The 17,702-nt window shown below is 44.2% G+C and overlaps 1 protein-coding gene across 1 annotated transcript in view; it reads right to left on the bottom strand.

Moving 5' to 3' along the window:
• Positions 1 to 1,652: 1,652 nt before the first annotated feature.
• The window catches only part of B3GALT5 (beta-1,3-galactosyltransferase 5), a 53,846-nt gene continuing 37,796 nt past the window's right edge, over positions 1,653 to 17,702 (bottom strand). The window contains exons 2-3 of the mRNA XM_004388001.2: positions 4,256 to 4,418; positions 1,653 to 3,384 (exon numbers count right to left, since the gene is read on the bottom strand). Of these exons, the coding sequence (XP_004388058.1) occupies positions 2,449 to 3,384 (936 nt within the window). The 5' untranslated portion in view covers positions 4,256 to 4,418 and the 3' untranslated portion in view covers positions 1,653 to 2,448. The remainder of the gene's footprint in view (positions 3,385 to 4,255; positions 4,419 to 17,702) is intronic.

Here is a 17,702-nt window from a genome sequence, read left to right as displayed (position 1 = left end):
AAAAAAAAAAAAGAAAAAAAAAACGTTGCTGTCAACTGCAACTCATAGTGACCCTACAGGACAGAGCAGAACTATCCCATAGGGTTTCCAAGGAGCAGCTTGTGGATTCAAACTGCCAACATTTTGGTTAGCAGCCAAGCTCTTCACCACTGTGCCCCCAGGGCTCCTGGCAAACACTGTTCTTATCAAAATTCTTTCTCTCCTAGTGCCTGTGAGTGAAGCCACTGTAGCAGCCACCGACAGTCCTGGCTCCTCCGCAGGCACATCTTGACATGAGTGTTGTGTGTCATTGGAAGGACACTGCTTTGCCTCATCATTTGTGCATTGATTGTTTCCTACCCTTGGGTATAGGCAAGATGGTGGAACAGAAGACAGACTAAGCTGGGACCTGGATTCCACTACAAACTAGCTGTGACCTCCTTGGCAAGTCTCTGGGCCCCTCTGAGCTTTGCTTTCATCCTACGTAAAAAGGGGGATTGGACCGAATGCCCTCTAAGATCCCTTCGAGTTTCGACAGTCATGGCATACATCACTTTTTCCCTAGAGAAAAAAAGTCTTCGTTGTATAAAGAAATATAGTGGAAAAAAATATGAGTTTTGCAGAAAACCCTTTAAGAACAAACAGATTCTGTAGGAGGAGAACACGCCTGTGTCCCTGTGACCAGAGCTGCAGGCTGATACCAAGGAGGCCAGACGGGGGTGTGCACCAAGAGGCCATGACTTGACCACCTCAGCTACAGCCCCTCCACCCCACTGGCTGGTGGCCATACAGACGCACACCCAGACAAGCTCCCACACCTTCAAACACACCATTATCTATGGAGCAAAGGCGTGCGACTCCTGTGAAATGCAGGTTTCAAAAAATGGGCTCAATCCCTGCATTTGCGACCTAAGAAGGAGGCTTTTCTGAATCGGACTAGGGTGTTCAGAGCAGCCAGATGAGCAAACACATTTGCACAGAAGCAGCTCGATTCAGATCGAGAAATGCCCTGCAAAATAGGACAGCAGGCCTCATTTTACAGATTAACACTGTCTTCAACACTTTGCAGCAAACATCTTTTCCTGAGTTAAGGTGAGGGATTAGTCCAACATATATAAGTGGTGCAGCAGTGTGAAGCCTTTGCTTTGGGAGCTTAGTAAAATCAGATAAAGGAAAACTAAAAAATAATCATTCCTGTGGTCAGCCACAAGATGACTGCATGGAGTGTGAGGGTGGCTGGATGGGCAAAGGCCCATGCAAAGAAGTGCCTTGTTATCTGACACGTTGTAACTCAGGCACTTGCAAGCCTCCAGTGTGAAGGAAACTGAGGGTTAAACTCCAAACCATAAACCTCAGTTGTTCCTTGGCCATCTGAGACATCCAAATAAGATGAGCTTGGTCAGGCTGACAAGGGGACACAGGAGACGCCCTTGACCAGGGCCCAGCTCATTGCTTTGGGCCCCAGGTTCCTTGACCTAAGTCCAGCTGAAGCCTGAAAAGCTCCCCGAACCCTGCACAGACCATGCCTTGTGTCCAGCCCTCTTCTGTTTCAAGGGAGACACCAAAAGGTCCCCAGCAAGCACAGAACACACAGGCCAGGGCTCCACAGTGTGCCCTGAGAAGACCTACTGCCCACTGAGGAAGTGAGTGGTGCAGTTGAGCAGTCTAACACCAGCTGGGGCCACAGGGATTTCTGAGCCCAATTTATAAACATCTATTTCTGTCTGGGGCGGACCGTTTCCTATGAGGGGAGCTGCAGCCAGCCCACTGACGTCTTCTGGGGTGTGGCTGGAGGATACGTGCAGTTCCAAGCTGCTAACACGGACACACAGCCTAGCCAGACCCATCCCAGAGCATCAAGGATGCTGGGGGCGAGTTCGTGCATCCTCGTCATAGCATTCAAAACTCAAGGATCAGCAGTTAGGAGAAGGGGCGTTAGAAAGAGACTGAAGGTGAGAACTAAACTTCCCTGTGAGCCTTTGCAATCACCTTTATCTCCCAGCGGAGGAGCACAGAGGGTCAGGCTGCCAAGTGGATCCTGATGGCGCTTGATTTTCCCTTCTGCTCCACTGTTTGCTGGCTGGGAGCCTTGGGACAAGTCACTGTGCCTCTCTAGCCAGTTTCCTCATCTGTAAAATGGGGATAACACCCACCACTTTGTATGGATAGTGGCTGTTGAAATGAGAAAGTGTAGGTGTCTATCAAACACTTAGGACAGCAGTGAAGGTCCTCCAGAGGTGCTATCTCTTATTGCTTGGGGCACCAAATGAGAATGATCAGTGGTCTCATTTATGCTTGTTTTCTAGCTTGGATCTGGAGCACTGCAGGCTATCATCCTCGCTCTTCTCCCTCTCCCTCCCCTTCTTCCTCTCCCACACCTGAGGACTCTCAGCAAGGCCATCCACCAACTTCCAACAAGGATCACTGTGGGTGGTCTGACCTTTGTCCAGATGTGCCCTTAGGCTCGCCTCAGAAAACTGGGCACTTTTCTGCCGCGGAACTCTCCAGAGCCTGCCAATAGGTCAACATTTCTGGAGGTTTGATAAAATGGCAGGTCACAATTCTCTTAAAGCGACACGTGGAAAAGCGCAAGCCTCCAGGGAAAAACGTCTGCTCCGAGTGAAGTTCCTCCAGCTTGATGTTCAGTTTCTCCAGGCAGAGCCCCACAAACACATCTTCTAATTTAATGAAGGGGACGCTCTCTGAAACATAATATACCTGGCTTGCAACGTCGCTAGAAAAAACATAGCCCGTGCCAGAGCAAAATGGAGGGTACTTGTCCCACGGGTACTCGTATTTACTGACAAACCACTTATTGAACTTTTTCCTAATTGGGAAATCATTCATCTTTAAGAAGCCAGTGAAAAACCTAGTTGTTCTGTTTTTCTTTAGAAGTAGTTCAGTTAGATAGTAGACGTTTACAAACATGTCGGAGTCTGTCTTCATCACAAAGGCGGCCTGAGGGCAGAAGCGGTGGACCCATTCAATGCCCATCATGGTCTTCAGAGTCAAATTGACATAGACGTCCACAAAGTCCTTCTGGATAATGTCTCCATATTGCTGGCCTTCCAGGGTGACTAGTGTCATTTCCTGCTCTTTGGCTGTGACTCCCAGGAGAAAGAAGGTTTTTATTCGTTTTCCTTTAATGACCATCTCTCTCCCCCAAGTCTGCCTGATGGCCATCCGGGCGGTCTCCTGTCTGTGCGAGGAAGTCACCAGCAGGACAAGGAAGGGAGGATTCTGCCTGCAGTCTATTTCCGGGAGCTGAAGGAAGTTCCCACTTTCTTTCTTGAAAATAAACGGCTCTTCTTTAAAAGGAGTCAGATTGCACACGCTCAAATACAAGCAAACGGCCCCCAGAATCAGAAGGAAAATATATGTACATCTCATCTTCGAGTGAGTCATCTGCAAGAAACAAAGCCAAACTATTATCCTCAAAAGCATGAGGGTATGTGTGGCTCCACTTTGGGTGGCTAAGGTGGGGGAAGAGAAGAGATCCGTGGCTCATGAACCATGGTTCTGAAACTCTGGAATCCCGTTGCATACAGAAGTTTAGTTCTAGATACAAAAAGCTGAGCATAGAGGATTTCCAGCATCTTCTCTCCAGGGTGTAAGACAAAGAGCACCAGGAATCTCACACTGGTCCTGGCTCTGCCTCTCGCCCGCCTCACCCTGTAGGAGCCTCAGATTTCTTGTCTATAAAATAAGGGACCAGATCTCTCACTAGTTCCCTCTTTGGTCCATCTGCCCTCATCCTTCTGTGATTTCCTGATGGAATCCAGGTAGAGAACCTGCAAGACTGGAAACCATGTGTTCTAAACCTAAATGTATGGACCACTTACTTTTCTTCCCCAAACTAATTAATCAGCTTCAGGTTGTCCCCAGAATGAAGCAATAGTCTATTTCTGATTTGCACAACTACTTTGGAATTGTGTCTCTGCTAGCAGCGGTTCTTAGCTGCCTTCGAGTCGGCCCCTGGCTCATAGTGACCCCATGTGTTACAGAGTAGAACTGCTCCATAGGGTTTTCTTGGCTGTAATCTTTATGGAAGCTGATCACCAGTCCTTTTCATCCTCGGAGCCCCTGGGTGGGTTCGAACTCCCGGCCTTTAGGTTAGCGCCACTGGGGCTCCTCTCTACTAGCAGTAGTTATTTATTTTTTCAGGTAACTGTTGAAAACCTCCTATGTGATTCTTTCATCTTTGCCTACCCATCTCTACTGTTTTGGGCAATTCAGCTTCATCGATGTTACCGTTATAAGAAAGCAAATAACTCACTTTGTGCTCAGTTAGATGAACCGCTGCTTTGAAAGCTAAGCCACAGGGTAGATGCAAAGAGGAAGTTCGTTTCAGAGAGTTCTCAGTGTAGGATGTTTGGTACCAGCAGGTACTGGGCTTGGCTTGTTTCCCAAGAATGATGCTTCTGTTTACTCAGGAATCACTAGGAGGAAAAACAAAAAGAACAGTGTCTTTCACGTCACACACTCCTCACCAATTGTTCTTACAGTTTGCTGTTCCTGAGTCTTGCTCTATGCTGGTTCACTACCTACCTACACAATACTGAGCCAGCAGGTGAGCCCCACACCCAGCCTCAGTTTTCTCCTTTGTAAAATGGGGATGATCAAAGCAAACCCAGACCTCCACATAGTCACCTGTCAGCAAGGACAGTGATATGTAACTATCTGAGAATCCTTTCAGGATTTGGGGCCAGGATAGCATCTCCTAGCTTCTGAGGAGACATGAAGAACACATAAATTAGTTACAGACCAATTTCTCATCCTGGTTATTTACCTTCTGTACATAACAGAATGTGTGGCTGGTGCCTAAAGAATTTAACAGCAAGAACAACAACAACAAAAATACAGTTGCCATCGAGTAGATTCGATTCCGACTCTTCGACCCCATGTATTTCAGAATAGAATGGATCTCCATGGGGTTTTCAATGGCTGTGATCTTGTGGAAGTAGATTGCCAGGACCTTCTTCCAAGGCACCTCTGGGTGAATTCAAACCGACAACCTTTCAGTTAGTGGTTGAGCACTTAACCATTTGCACCACCCAGAGATTCCTAAAGAATTCAACACGAGGAAGACATTCGCCAGTTCTCAACTCAGTGTTGATGTCTGAAAATCATCACCCTGGGTGAGAGGACAGAGGGGCCAGCAAGGAAAGACACGCAGAAGAGGTGAAGAAAGAGTAGGCTATTTTAAGGGCAAAAGAGTAACTCAAAATTTCATCCAAATTCTATTCCAAATATATTCACCATGGTTGTTGTTGTGTGTCGTTCAGTCAGTCTGACTCCCAGGGACCCCACATGACAGAGCAGAACTGCTCCGTAGTGTTTTCTAGGATGTAATCTTTACAGAAGCAGATCGCCTTGTTTTTCATCCCAGGGAGCCGCTGGGTGGGTTCGAACCACCAACCTTTGGGTCAGCAGTCAAGTGCTTCACCGTTTGTGCCACCACGGCTCCATATAGTCACCATAAAAGGAATTAAATAATCCCAGGGACCCTTATCCTGGAGGTCCCCTTAGCCAAGCTCGTGTTCTTCTCGGCTTCCCTTGGGGTTCCTGTCTGGCTAGAGCTCCCATAGTATGCCCGGTGACTCCGGAGAAGTCACTGCCAGAGGCAGATGGAAGGCAAGAACCCCTTGCATCCTGTGTTCCAGGGGTGGTGAGCATTCTGTCTTCCTTTGTGAGATGACTGATTTGAACAGCTGGGATTTATAGGTTATTTTGGCAGGGAAAGGGTGCCAGGAATCAAAGTGCATTCCAACCTGCCTCATCCCACGCCCATACACAAAATACATTTCGGAGAGAAACATGAACACTAAATGCAAGGGGAAGATGATATTTTCCTTCTTTCTTTCCTTTCTTGTATAGTTTTGCCCTTCCTCAGTTGTTGCTTCAATAATAAACCTTAAGTTCCCATTCTATTAATGTGTCTTTTCCCAAGACCCTTCCAAAAAAAGAGAAAAACCTGTTTATGTCGAGCCAATTCAACTCATAGCAACCCCATGTGATATAGAGTAGAACTGCTCCATAGGGTTTTCTTGGCTGTAAATCTTTATGGATACAGATTGCTAGGCCTTTCTTCCACAGTATCACTGGGTGGGTTCAAACTGCCAACATTCAGGTTAGTAGTCAAATACAAACCGTTTATATATCTACACACATACATCTTCCTGGTCTATTTCTCTAGAGAACCCTGACTAAGACAGATTCTGGCCACAGAGATTCTGATTACACAGGTCTGGAAACCAGGAATCTGCATTTTAACTAGTATCCCAGGTTCTGATCTAGCCTGGCCCCTTTGAGAAGCACCAGTGGTTAGGACTTGCATAGAGTCCACCAAATGTGGGCACCGCATCATAAATGAGTGAGGTCAAAGACCCCAGATCACTGTGCTAGCCCTAGTTTTGAAGTGGATCAGTTGTAGAGACTGAGGACATCCCTTCCCTGGAGGAGGTGAAGGAGAACGTGATGGCAGTGGGAGGATGATGTACATGTTCATCATCTGGGGCAGAGAAGGACATGACCTCCTGGGTGACGCATGGCCCAGAGCCAAAGATGAGCTATGTGTCCAGAAGTAGAGCCCACACCAGCACATTGCCTGGGAAGCAGGACTGACTCCCGTGTTGGGAGCCTAGTCCTGGGCCTTCTCAAAGGAAAGACAATTTATGAAGTGGGTTTTCCTGAGACCAATGAAGCTTAGATTCAGGACTGCCCACCTCCACTGTTTCCTTATTCTTAAAGATCATCTCCCCCAAAGTGTATGGCGTCAGATACCATGCAGCCAGATCTGGGCACCGGCTCAAGCAGAAGAGGCAGTGTCTCTTGCCTGGAGAGGTGAGCGTGGACAGGAGTGAGCAGGGGCTGAGCAAGTCTGGGTGCCCCCACCAAGGAATCAAGACGAAGCAATGTGGAGCAAGGTTGTTGGCAACTGCCCAGACCCACACTGCACCGCAGCTCTCGGCTCCTACCTGTCCAGTTCCCCGCCCACTGCAGGGGCTGAGCATCAGCATCAGAAGCAAAGGGAAAAGCATAGCTCATGGAGGGAGCCCCTGCATCTTCTGAGCAGCCTGTTGATAATGCTTCGTGAATCACTGATACTTATATGGTTGAGGTGCCAAAGGGATTCTTCCGGAAGCATATGGAAGAGGTGCTCCAGCAGGAAAAGGAGGAAAAAGCCACCTGAGGAAGATAGCAAAAGTGAGAGCCAAGAATATGCCCCATCACCAGACACTAAGCTTCTGTTAAGGGTGATGGAAAAAGTCGGGAATGGTTAATAATGGTGACAGCTAAACAACACAATGAATATAATTAATGTCACTGAAGTGCACATGTGAAGATTGTTGCAATGCCCCAAATATTCTGTTACCTATATAATTAACACAATTTTTAAAAAATGAATACACTCCATCAAAGGTTTCCCAACAGGAGAAGAGAGTTGGGGAAGGGGACTAAGGCACAGAATTACCATGTCATGCAATTAAATTTACACCTTGATGACAACTCTAAGGTATCTGAGGACCTGCGAAAACAGATGTTTTATATGAAAGCTAAGGATGTCCACACAATCTCTTAACAAAGTTCAATAGTTTAACAGAGGGTTCTACATAAGCTGGTGTGCATTTCAAATCTCCAAGAAAATTGGCACAAGGATAGAAAAATAGATCAATATAACAGAATAGAGCCCATAAAGAGATCTATACTTACGTGGTTTCTAATATATGGCATGTGCATCACAACTCCGTGGGGAAAAAGTGAACTTTTCAATAAATGATGCTGGATCAATATGATATCAACATGGGGGCAGGAGCAGGGGAGTACCTGATCCCTACCTCATATTACCCTCAAAAGTCAAATACAGAAGAACTGTATGTCTAAAGCGAAAGGTACAACAATAAAGCTTCTAGAAGAAAAGCTTTCTGATATTGGTCTATGTAATTATTTTTTAAACAGGACACAAAAAGCAAAACATAAAAGCAGAGATTGATAATGGAACTTCAAAAGATAATTTCAAGAAAGTGCAAAGGCAAGACACAGACTGGCAGAATATGTTGTCATATGTGTATCTGAGAAAGGACTATTATTCAAAATATATAAAGAACTTCTACAAATCAGTAAGAAAATTGTTAATGAGTTTGAGTGAATATTTCACAAAATAAGATACCCAAATGACCAAAAATCTAAGAAAGAGCACATCATTAGTCATTGGGGAAATACAAATAAAACCACAATAAAATATAACCACCATCTAGTAGAATAACTAAAATTAAACAGGCAATACCAAGTGTTGCCAAGGATGTGAAGCAATTGAAATTCTCTTACCTTGCCAGTGGGTGTGTAAATTGGTTCTAACACGTTGAAACTTTGTACCTACTTTGGCCAGAAACTAGTTGTCATTGAGTCAGTTCTGACTCATGGTGACCCCATGTGTGTCAGAGTGGAATTGTGCTCCATAGAGTTTTCAATGCCTGATTTTCCAGAAGCACATCACCAGACTTTTCTTCTCAGGCACCTGTAGGTAAACCTGAACCCACTACCTTTCAGTTAGCAGTTGAGCATGTTAACCATTTGCACTACCCAGGGACCTACTTTGGCAGTATCTAATCAAGTTAAACATAAATACTATAATCCAGAAATCCACTTGTCTTAGTCATCTAGTGCTTCTATAACAGAAATACCACAAGCGGATGGCTTTAACAAGGAGAAGTTTATTCTCTCACAGTCCACTAGGCTACAAGTCCAAATTCAGGGCGTCAGCTCCAGGGGAACGCTTTCTCTGTCGGCTCTGGAGGGAGGTCTGTGTCATTAACCTTCCCTTGGTCTGGGAGCTTCTCTGCGCAGGAACCTCAGGTCCAAAGCACATGCTCTGCTCCTGGCACTGCTTTCTTGGTGGTATGAGGTTTCCATGTCTCTTTGCTCACTTCTCTCTTTTATATCTCAAAAGAGATTGGCTTAAGACACTATCTAATCTCGTAGACCTCATCAATATAACTGCCACTAATCCATTTTATTACATCATAGTGATAGCATTTACAACACACAGGGAAATCACATCAGATGACAAAATGTAGACAATCATACAATACTGGGAATCATGACCTAGCCAAGTTGACAGATATTTTGGGGGGACACAATTCAATCCATGACACCACTCTTGGGCACGTACCTAACAGAAATAACTATTTATGTCTACCAAGAGACATGGTCAAGAATATTCAAAGTAGCATTGCTCATAACAGCCCAAAATTGTTGTATCAGTTTGGATTCAACCAGGAAGGAGAAACTACACAGTAATTTGAACAAATTACTTTAATATAAAAAATTTAATACAAAGAATTATTAACAGGGGTTTAGGGTGACAAGGGATTAGCAGTAAGAAGTAAAGAGAAGTGCAAAGAATATAGGAATAGCAGATACAAGGAACAGAGACTGCCCCTAGGGCTGAGATTCGGCACCCCAGAAAGAGCCCCCAGAGATTCAGACTTCATTGGAGAGGAAACAGCCATGGCCCAACTAAATGCACAGGTATCACTGTGGTGCCACATTGATGAAACTTGCTAGAAATCTACCATCTGGAACTTTCCAGAAACCTGCCTTCTAGATGTCAGGGAAAGCTATTCTCAAGGGGAGTCTCACGAATATACCCTGCATTTCTAGCAATGTACTGTTGCTGATACCATGTGTATTCTCTAAGATGATAGAGATTTTCTCTATAGCTCTCCTCACTTCCTTCTAAGCCCTCACCAGAACTGCCGTTGACATCCATAATTCTACCAAGTCTCTTCAAGGCATAGGCTTTTACCATTAAAAAAAACCAGAAATCAAACCTACTACCATCGAGTCGACTCTGACTAATAGTGACTCTATAGGACAGAGTAGAACTGCCATGTAGAGTTTCCGAGGAGCACCTGGTGGATGCAAACTGCTGACCTTTTGTATAGCAGCTGTAGCTTTTAACCACAACACCACCAGGGTTTAACCACCATGCCACCAGGGTTTCCTATTAGGCATCTTAAAACTCTTCCAGCCTCTACCCATTATCCAATTCCAAAACCACTTCCACATATTAAGTATTTGTTAGAGTAGCACCCCACTCTTCCAGTACCAAATTCTGTCTCAGTTATCCAGTGTTACTATAACAGAAATACCACAAGTGATGGCTTTAATAAACAAATTTATTTTCTCACAGTTTAGGAGGCTAAAAGTCCAAATTCAGGGTGCTGGCTCTAAAGGAAGGCTTTCTCTGTCTGTCGGCTATGGAGGAAGGTCCTGGTATCTTTGAGCTTCTGCCTCCTGGTTCCTCGGAGATCTTCATGTGTCTTGGCATGTGTCTCCCCCCATCTCTCCTCTGCTCGCTTGCTTATCGTTTTTATATCTCAAAAGAGAGTGACTCAAGACACATGTTACACTAATCCTGTCCCATTAACACAGCAAAGACAACCCATACCCAAATCGGATTATAACCACAGGCACAAAGGCTAAGATTTACAACATCTATTTTTTGGGGGGATACAATTCAATCCATAACAGGGATGTACCAGGTGAAGTTGCTGGCCACTCCCAAAGCTTAATGAGCAACCGCCTCTAAACCAAGAATCTAAAAATCTATCCTCCTGCAATGCCTCTCCAGCGCCCTCTATTAACAAAGCTTCAGGGCCAGGTGGCAGAGCAAAAGTATTTAAAGGGCCCAGATGCATTTTCACAGAGGAGACAAAAAGGGTGAATTTAGAGCTAACAGGCAATAAATCAATAAGTAGGACAACTATAAAAAAAGAAATGTCCATCAATGGCAGAATGGATACATTAAATGCTACACAGCAATAAAAAATACAAACTACTGATACACACAACATGGATTAGTCTCACAGTCATTACATGCAGCAAAAAAAAAGCCAGACACGAAAGAGTTCATGCTGGATTTTCCATTTATATGAAGTTCAAATCGATCATGATAGAAGTTAGAATAATGGTTTCTTTTTGGTGGGGGGGGGGTAGTTATTAACTGAGAGGAGACACAAGGTACCCCTCAGGAGAGCTGGATATATTCTTTTCTTGATCTGGTGGCAGTTGCATGGTTGTAAAACCAAAAATCAAACCAATTGCCATCGAGTGAATTCTAACTCATAGCGACCTATGTAAAAATTAACTGAGCTATACACCTAAGAAAGGAGCCCTGGAGGTGCAGTGGTTAAGTGTTCAGTTGCTAACCGAAAGGTCAGCAGTTCGAAACCACCAGCCACTCTGCAGGAGAAAGATGGGGCATTCTGCTTCTGTATAGATTACAGCCTTGGAAACCCTATAGGGCAGTTCTACTCTGTCCTATAGGGTTGCTATGAGTCAGAATCAACTCAACAGCAACAGGTTGGGTTTTTTGGTTTATACATCGAAGATCTGGACAATTTGTAAGTTATACAGCATTCATATCTTAAAGTAAATTTAAATAAAAAACAAATTTCTGAAAGGTGACATCTTCTGCAGAACTGAATGAATTTATTTGGCCACAATCTGATTTTTTCCACAGTGATTTCATGAGCTATTTTATCACAGAACAGACCCTGGGAAAGAAAGTCTGGGATGGTCAGATGTGGAAGACAGGATCTTTGATCAAAGTGTGCTCAAGGTTTGCTGTGGTGGTTCTTACAGTATTTCAATAATTGTCAAACCAGGACCTAAACCTTTTTCCACTAATCCAGGTAAAAGATGCTGCAGAACAGATACATACACTGCCTTTTGTTACCTTCAGACAGCCTGCTGGAGCAGAAAGACAAGGAATTTGGAATCAGAAGACCCTTGTTCCCATCCCGGCTCAGTCACAACAGTGGAGTAATATGGCACAGGGTATTTAAGTGCTCCAAACCTGTCACCTTGTCTCCAATTGAGGATAATAAAGCCTGGATCACAGGGCATTTGGAAAGCACTATATACTGACGGTGAGGCCCTGGTGGAGCAGTGGTTCAGAGTTACAGCTGCTAACCAAAAGGTCGGCAGTTCAAATCCACCAGCCACTCCTTGGAAACCCTATACGGTATTTCTACTCTATCCTAAGGTCGCTATGAGTGGGAATCGACTCAACACCAACAGCGTTTGGTTTTATATAATGGCAATGATTGTTTCTGCCATGACATGTAATTGAAATGTGCCTTTCAGTAGTGTCAGCGGAATTAAGTCATGTCACCTCAGTTCTCTTCAAGTTTCACCTTGACAGAGGCATTCTGCCCACCATGCTACCTGTATATGACTAGCAGGGGGCACACTTCCATGGAATGGCCTCACCTCAGAGAGAGTGGGAACAGCAGTCTAGAAGTTGCTTTAACACCCCCTCTCCTGGCTCTGCTGTCCTTCCCAGCCACAGCTCCTGAGATCTGGGGGCACTGGCAGTGAGTACACAGCCCGGTGGGCACCCACTCCTCAGAGCACAACAACCTTCTCTTGGAAGGCCAGTGAGAGGGACGAAATTGGGTCTGATACAGTTTGCTGTTCAAAGCTGGTGCTTCCCAGAGGCAGTTAAGTACCCACAAAACCCCCACAAACACTTTTTAGATCATGGATCCCTGTAACGCAGTTAGGGGAAGCTTATGAACCCCTTCTCTGAATAATGTTTCTAAATGAGTAAAACAAAACATATAGGAATACAAAGGAAATCAATTGTGTTGGAATAAATTTATCCAAATATTTTTAAAATGTGCTAGAGTAACACATGCACTTCTTCATTATTGTATTTAATAATGATATCTAGCTGTGGATCTAATAACTACTTTTGAAGGCAGGATGAGTTTCACCCATATTTAGACATATCTACAGCTACTGTCATGTAAGTGAAAACACTGATGATCTCTATTGGTGACAAAGTCACCAGCACCACTACTGTGTGGGTCAGGACCTATATTTATAGTGGAGGGAAATGCTAAATTTCAATTTGAGGTTAAACAAAATGAAGATGTAATCTTTTCCCCATCCAAGGTCTCAGACTCCAGGTTACTAGCCCTGCCCTGGGTGCTCGGGGCCTTTGACCACCAACAATGGACAAATACACATACAAGTGGCCCCTGAGTGATAGTCACCCTTCAAACTAATGAAGACAGCAATTTCCTAGGGGAAGACATCACTGCAGACTTATTTACGAGGCATTTGGTGAGATCACCCTCACATTCCAATCACTCTAGGAAGGTCTTTTGGTCTTTTTTTAATCTGATCTCCACTTTTCAATAGGCCAAGGCCCATCTTCAGGTCTGAGAATCACAACTGGGGTGGAATGCAGTGGGGTGTTGGTGGCTGCACATTTTTATCACATCTTTTAGTAGTGTATCTATTTTTAACTTTATGAAAGGGTAGTAATAGTGGCTGACAATTTTTAAAATTTTTCCTATTTAGTAAAATAAATCATCGATACTATTTCTGCTCCCATTCTCCACCATTCAAAAGAAATATGGTTATAATATACCCTGGCTCCCCATGGCAGCCTAGTGGAGATTCAACAGGAGGCGTCCTTTGGCTGCGTCCACTCACACTGCCTGACCTGGACCTGACCTGTTGTGGATCAACGTAGAGCCTGGGGTAGGTGGACTGGGGTCTGCACACAGAGGTGTTGAGAGAATGCCTGTGGCCTTTCCTTTGACAAGAGGGAATTTAAGTTGTCCCAAGACAGTAAGAAATGGTTTCTTCTTCTGCCTTCCACATCATCTCATGGTAGCTCCATCAAGATCAGATGTCTCATTCATCATTGTCCCTTCATGCTCATGTATTTGCAGATGGTGTGGCCTGGTGGTGGGAAGCTATATTAGGGAAGTGCCCCCAGGGTCGGCCTCAGAGCTCTCTGTGCTTTGGAGGCCAGCCAGTGAACCCAAGAACACACCCTCTTGGATGGGCTTCAAACACAGCCTAGGGCTGTCACGAGGGGAACAGAGAACTGGTCCCTCATCCCAGTCCCTTTCATTGCCACTGAAAACCTCTTCTGAGTGCTCCCTCTGGAGCAGACAGGCGTCCAGGTGCTGGGGTTTAATGATGAATAAAGACAAATTTTGAGGGGTTCATGGTCCATAGGATGAATAATGGCTGTGGTAGGACACAGCAAGAGGGGAGTTGAGCACAGAGGAGAGAAAGGGGGGTCCTACCTGAGGATGTTCAGAGAAAGCTTCTCTAAGAGGTTGACCAGCAAAAGCAGAGAATCCAGAAGGTCTGGTGGGTTCCAGAAACAGTGGAGTGAGGGAAAAGCTTAGAAATGAGGTTGGAGACACAGGCTAGATGGGGTCATCATGGCCTTGAAGAGCTTACTGAGTAATTTGGACATTAGCTGAGGATATCAGGGGCCCACAGTCCTTATCAAAGCTTTATCAACTGATGAGTTTGCATCTAATGGGGCCTCTCTCCCCTCTCCACTAATGCAACAGAAGAGCCTCCTGCTTACATAAAACATGGCAGCTCAATCAAACCAAGTGATTGAAGAGATGGAAACCAGGGATCCATGCTATTGACCACTGGTCTCAGATTCGGTGAATTTTAGAGCTGCAAGGTATTTTAAGGATCAACTCCAACACTTATTGAGCAACTACTAAGCACTTGGTGGCTAACAAAAGGTCAGCAGTTCAAACACACCAGCCACTCGGCAGAAGAAAGAGTGGCAGTCTGCTTCCACAAAGATTACAGCCTTGGAAACCCTACAGGGCAGTTCTATTCTGTCCTACAGTGTCATTATGAGACGGAATCGACTCAATGGCAATAGGTTTGGATTCTGTTGTTGTTGTTATTACTGTGTGCAAGGCATGGTGCTGGACACAGTGGGAAGAACAAATGTGAGCACTCGTGGGTCTCCTTGGAATTCCCCAATTAAGTGGTGAGTCATATTTGCCTCCTCCATACTCAGTTTGAAACCCAGCTCTTTTCAACGTTTTAAGTATTCTTTGCTGAATAGCCCAAATAACATTGAATGCTTTTATTGAACAATTTTATCCACAGAGTCAAAAGGAAAAAAAAGGTGTTCATGGATATAGGAAAGTCAATCTACAATGGACGTTTAAAGAAAATAGCTTTTGGTTACTTCAGTAAACTAAGAATCAAAGCACTGGGACCTCTCTTCTGACAAAAAGTAAATTAAAAAGTTAAAAACAGAGCAAAAAAGGCTTCAACAGAATGTCATTAGTGGGACTGCTGATTATTCTGTTGTAATTACCCATTTTAGAAAAAGCTAGAAATTTTGAGAAAGTTCTTTGATTGCTTAGATGTGGTGAAATAAACCAAGGGGAGTATTCTTTAGCCCCATATAAAACACCTTGAAAACAAATATAAGAGATTTTTCTCCAAGAACATCCTGGTTATTCTGGAATTCGGGGGCCCCAAGAGTAGAGCCATAGACTCCAGGCTGTTTGAGTATGAGCCTAATAAAGAATCTGAGAGTGATAGGAAGTCAGCATGAAAATCACCAGCACAGAGCTGGGGGAGGGAGAGAAAGATTTAAAACAAGGTGGTGTGATCATTCTAGAAACTATCATATATGTTGCCCAGATATAAATTTGTATGAAGACCACTGAACAAGAGGCAATAGAAGCAATATCCTTTTCAAGTTGAGTAATCTTTAAGATAATGATTCAGCCCCTTAAATTGGCTCAGTGTCCTGCGTTATCTGTTCCAGCTGACCTTCCCCTGCTCTCTATGCCCAGCCACACCTGTCCTCCTTCAGTGCCTTGAACACTCTGTTTTTCTCACCCTTGCAAATGCCCCTCCCTGTGTGAATCATCTTCTCCCCACACCTCCCCTACCTCCTCATCCCCCACTTCTGCTCAGCCAGCTCCTAACTACCCATACCTGTCAATTACTGCTCATGGCATCCATTGTACTGTGTCTTGTTAATTTAATGAATGGGACTGATTTTATTAATTCTATGTGCAAACCTCAGAATCCTGCTTACCTTTGCACCAGTCAACCACTCCACGAGGACAATAGAACCCATTTTCAGTATTTTCTGTAGTGTCCACCACTGCACACTGCTTGGCACTTAGAAACCCAATGGAGATTTCTGAATGAATAAATGAGAAGTGATGATACCCTGGCCTCCAAAAGCCAAATTCTGCTTCTTTGTGAATAAGAGCTTCAGAACACAGGTGTCTGGCATATTTTGGGTGGCTGGCCTAGGAGCAGGCCTGACTCCACTTTGTTACAACCTCCTGCTCCTGCATTCCTGAGAATGTAATTTTGACTTCTTCCAAATTCATATGCATATGGACTTGGGCCTCTGGCTAGGTGGAACCAACAGACAATATGGCTACTCCTGAGCAAGGCTGGACAAGCCCGAACAATTCCAGGAAAGGCCAGGGAAGGTCAACCAATCAGAATCTTGCTGGAAGTTTCCTGATTCCACATTATATCTATCCTCACAAAACAGCTGCCCCTTGGATTCACTGCTCTTCACTCTGTGTGGGCTAACATCTCCCCATTCAAATGTTTCTTATGCTTTCAATCTCTTTTTTTTACTTTTGTACAGTCTGAGAGTTTCAGTCTACAATACTTTGGCATACTTGGCAGGATTCTGAAGGCATCTTATCTTCAGCAAACCCCGAGATTGTCAAGGATCAGCACTCTGGTGCCAGCTTGAGCCCCTTGTGTTCTATCTGTCTCCATGAAATCTCAAGGTCATAAAGATAAGCCCTCTTGAATCTTGAGCCTCCACTTTGTTTTGAAGACAGCTTTTTGGGAGATTTATTGTCAGTTTTCTGTTTTTGCTTTCATTTCCCATTCACATTCTGAACATTTGATGTGTTCAGTCCCACCATCTAGTGGGAAGTCCTGATAAGACTTTAGAGCTCAATTTTTGTTTTCTCTATGAGAACATAAGGCTTAAGTACACCTTTAACATTCTAATACTTGCAAGTTACTTTGTAAGATGGGGAATGCCAGCTCCAAAGATGGCCCTGGCTCAGTTTTGTATCTTGATCACTGACATGCACATACGAAAATCAGTGGCCATTATGGGGCTCTTTCGACCTAGGTAAATCAACTTTTCTGTGCAACAAATTAGAATCTAAAAGCTTCTGCATAATACAGCCACAGTGGGAAGCCTGTTTAATTGGTATTTAAAAGTCTCTAAAAGGCATCAGGACAGTAAATTTGTGTCCTTAAAAGACACTGTTTCTAACAGTTCAAACAAATTAAGAAATTGTAATGTCAGAGCTCTATAACTTCTTCAGTCATTTCTTCTCCTCCTGTCTCTGACCCTGTCTCTAATCCCTCTCCCCCTTCTCCTCCTTCTATAGTTATTGCCCTTTATCCACCCTTACCTTCTTACACTTCTGCTGAAATGCCTTTTAGCTCTTCGGGGTATTTTGTTGTTGTTATTGTTGGCCCTGTATTTTTACTTTTGGTTCTGTTTGTCTTTTTATGTTGACCTGGATTTTGGTGCACAAATTAGCTTGATGAAAGTTGTTACAAAGGATCTCAGAGTCTTTTGAGCCACTCTATTCTGTGTCAATCCCTCGCTAGGATTTTGTCTTACCTCTGAGAAACTGAAAATAACACTTTGCTTTCAAATCCTAAAATTTTGTAAGTAAGTACACATTTGGATGGAATCACCAAATCCTGCAAGAAAATAGGTGATGCCAGTTTGCAAGGAAAGTGGCAGCTCCTGACAAGTTTTATGAAATTGGTAGGGGGAAGGTGGCAGTTCCTGACTTGTTTTATGAAATTTGCAGGGGGAGGGGGTAGCTCCTGACTTATTTTATGATCAAGTT

Source organism: Trichechus manatus, unplaced genomic scaffold, assembly GCF_000243295.1.
Source record: "Trichechus manatus latirostris isolate Lorelei unplaced genomic scaffold, TriManLat1.0 scaffold00202, whole genome shotgun sequence".
Taxonomy (NCBI): domain Eukaryota; kingdom Metazoa; phylum Chordata; class Mammalia; order Sirenia; family Trichechidae; genus Trichechus; species Trichechus manatus.
The sequence above is the reverse complement of the archived record's forward strand: the minus strand, read 5'-3'. Positions and strand labels throughout refer to the sequence as shown.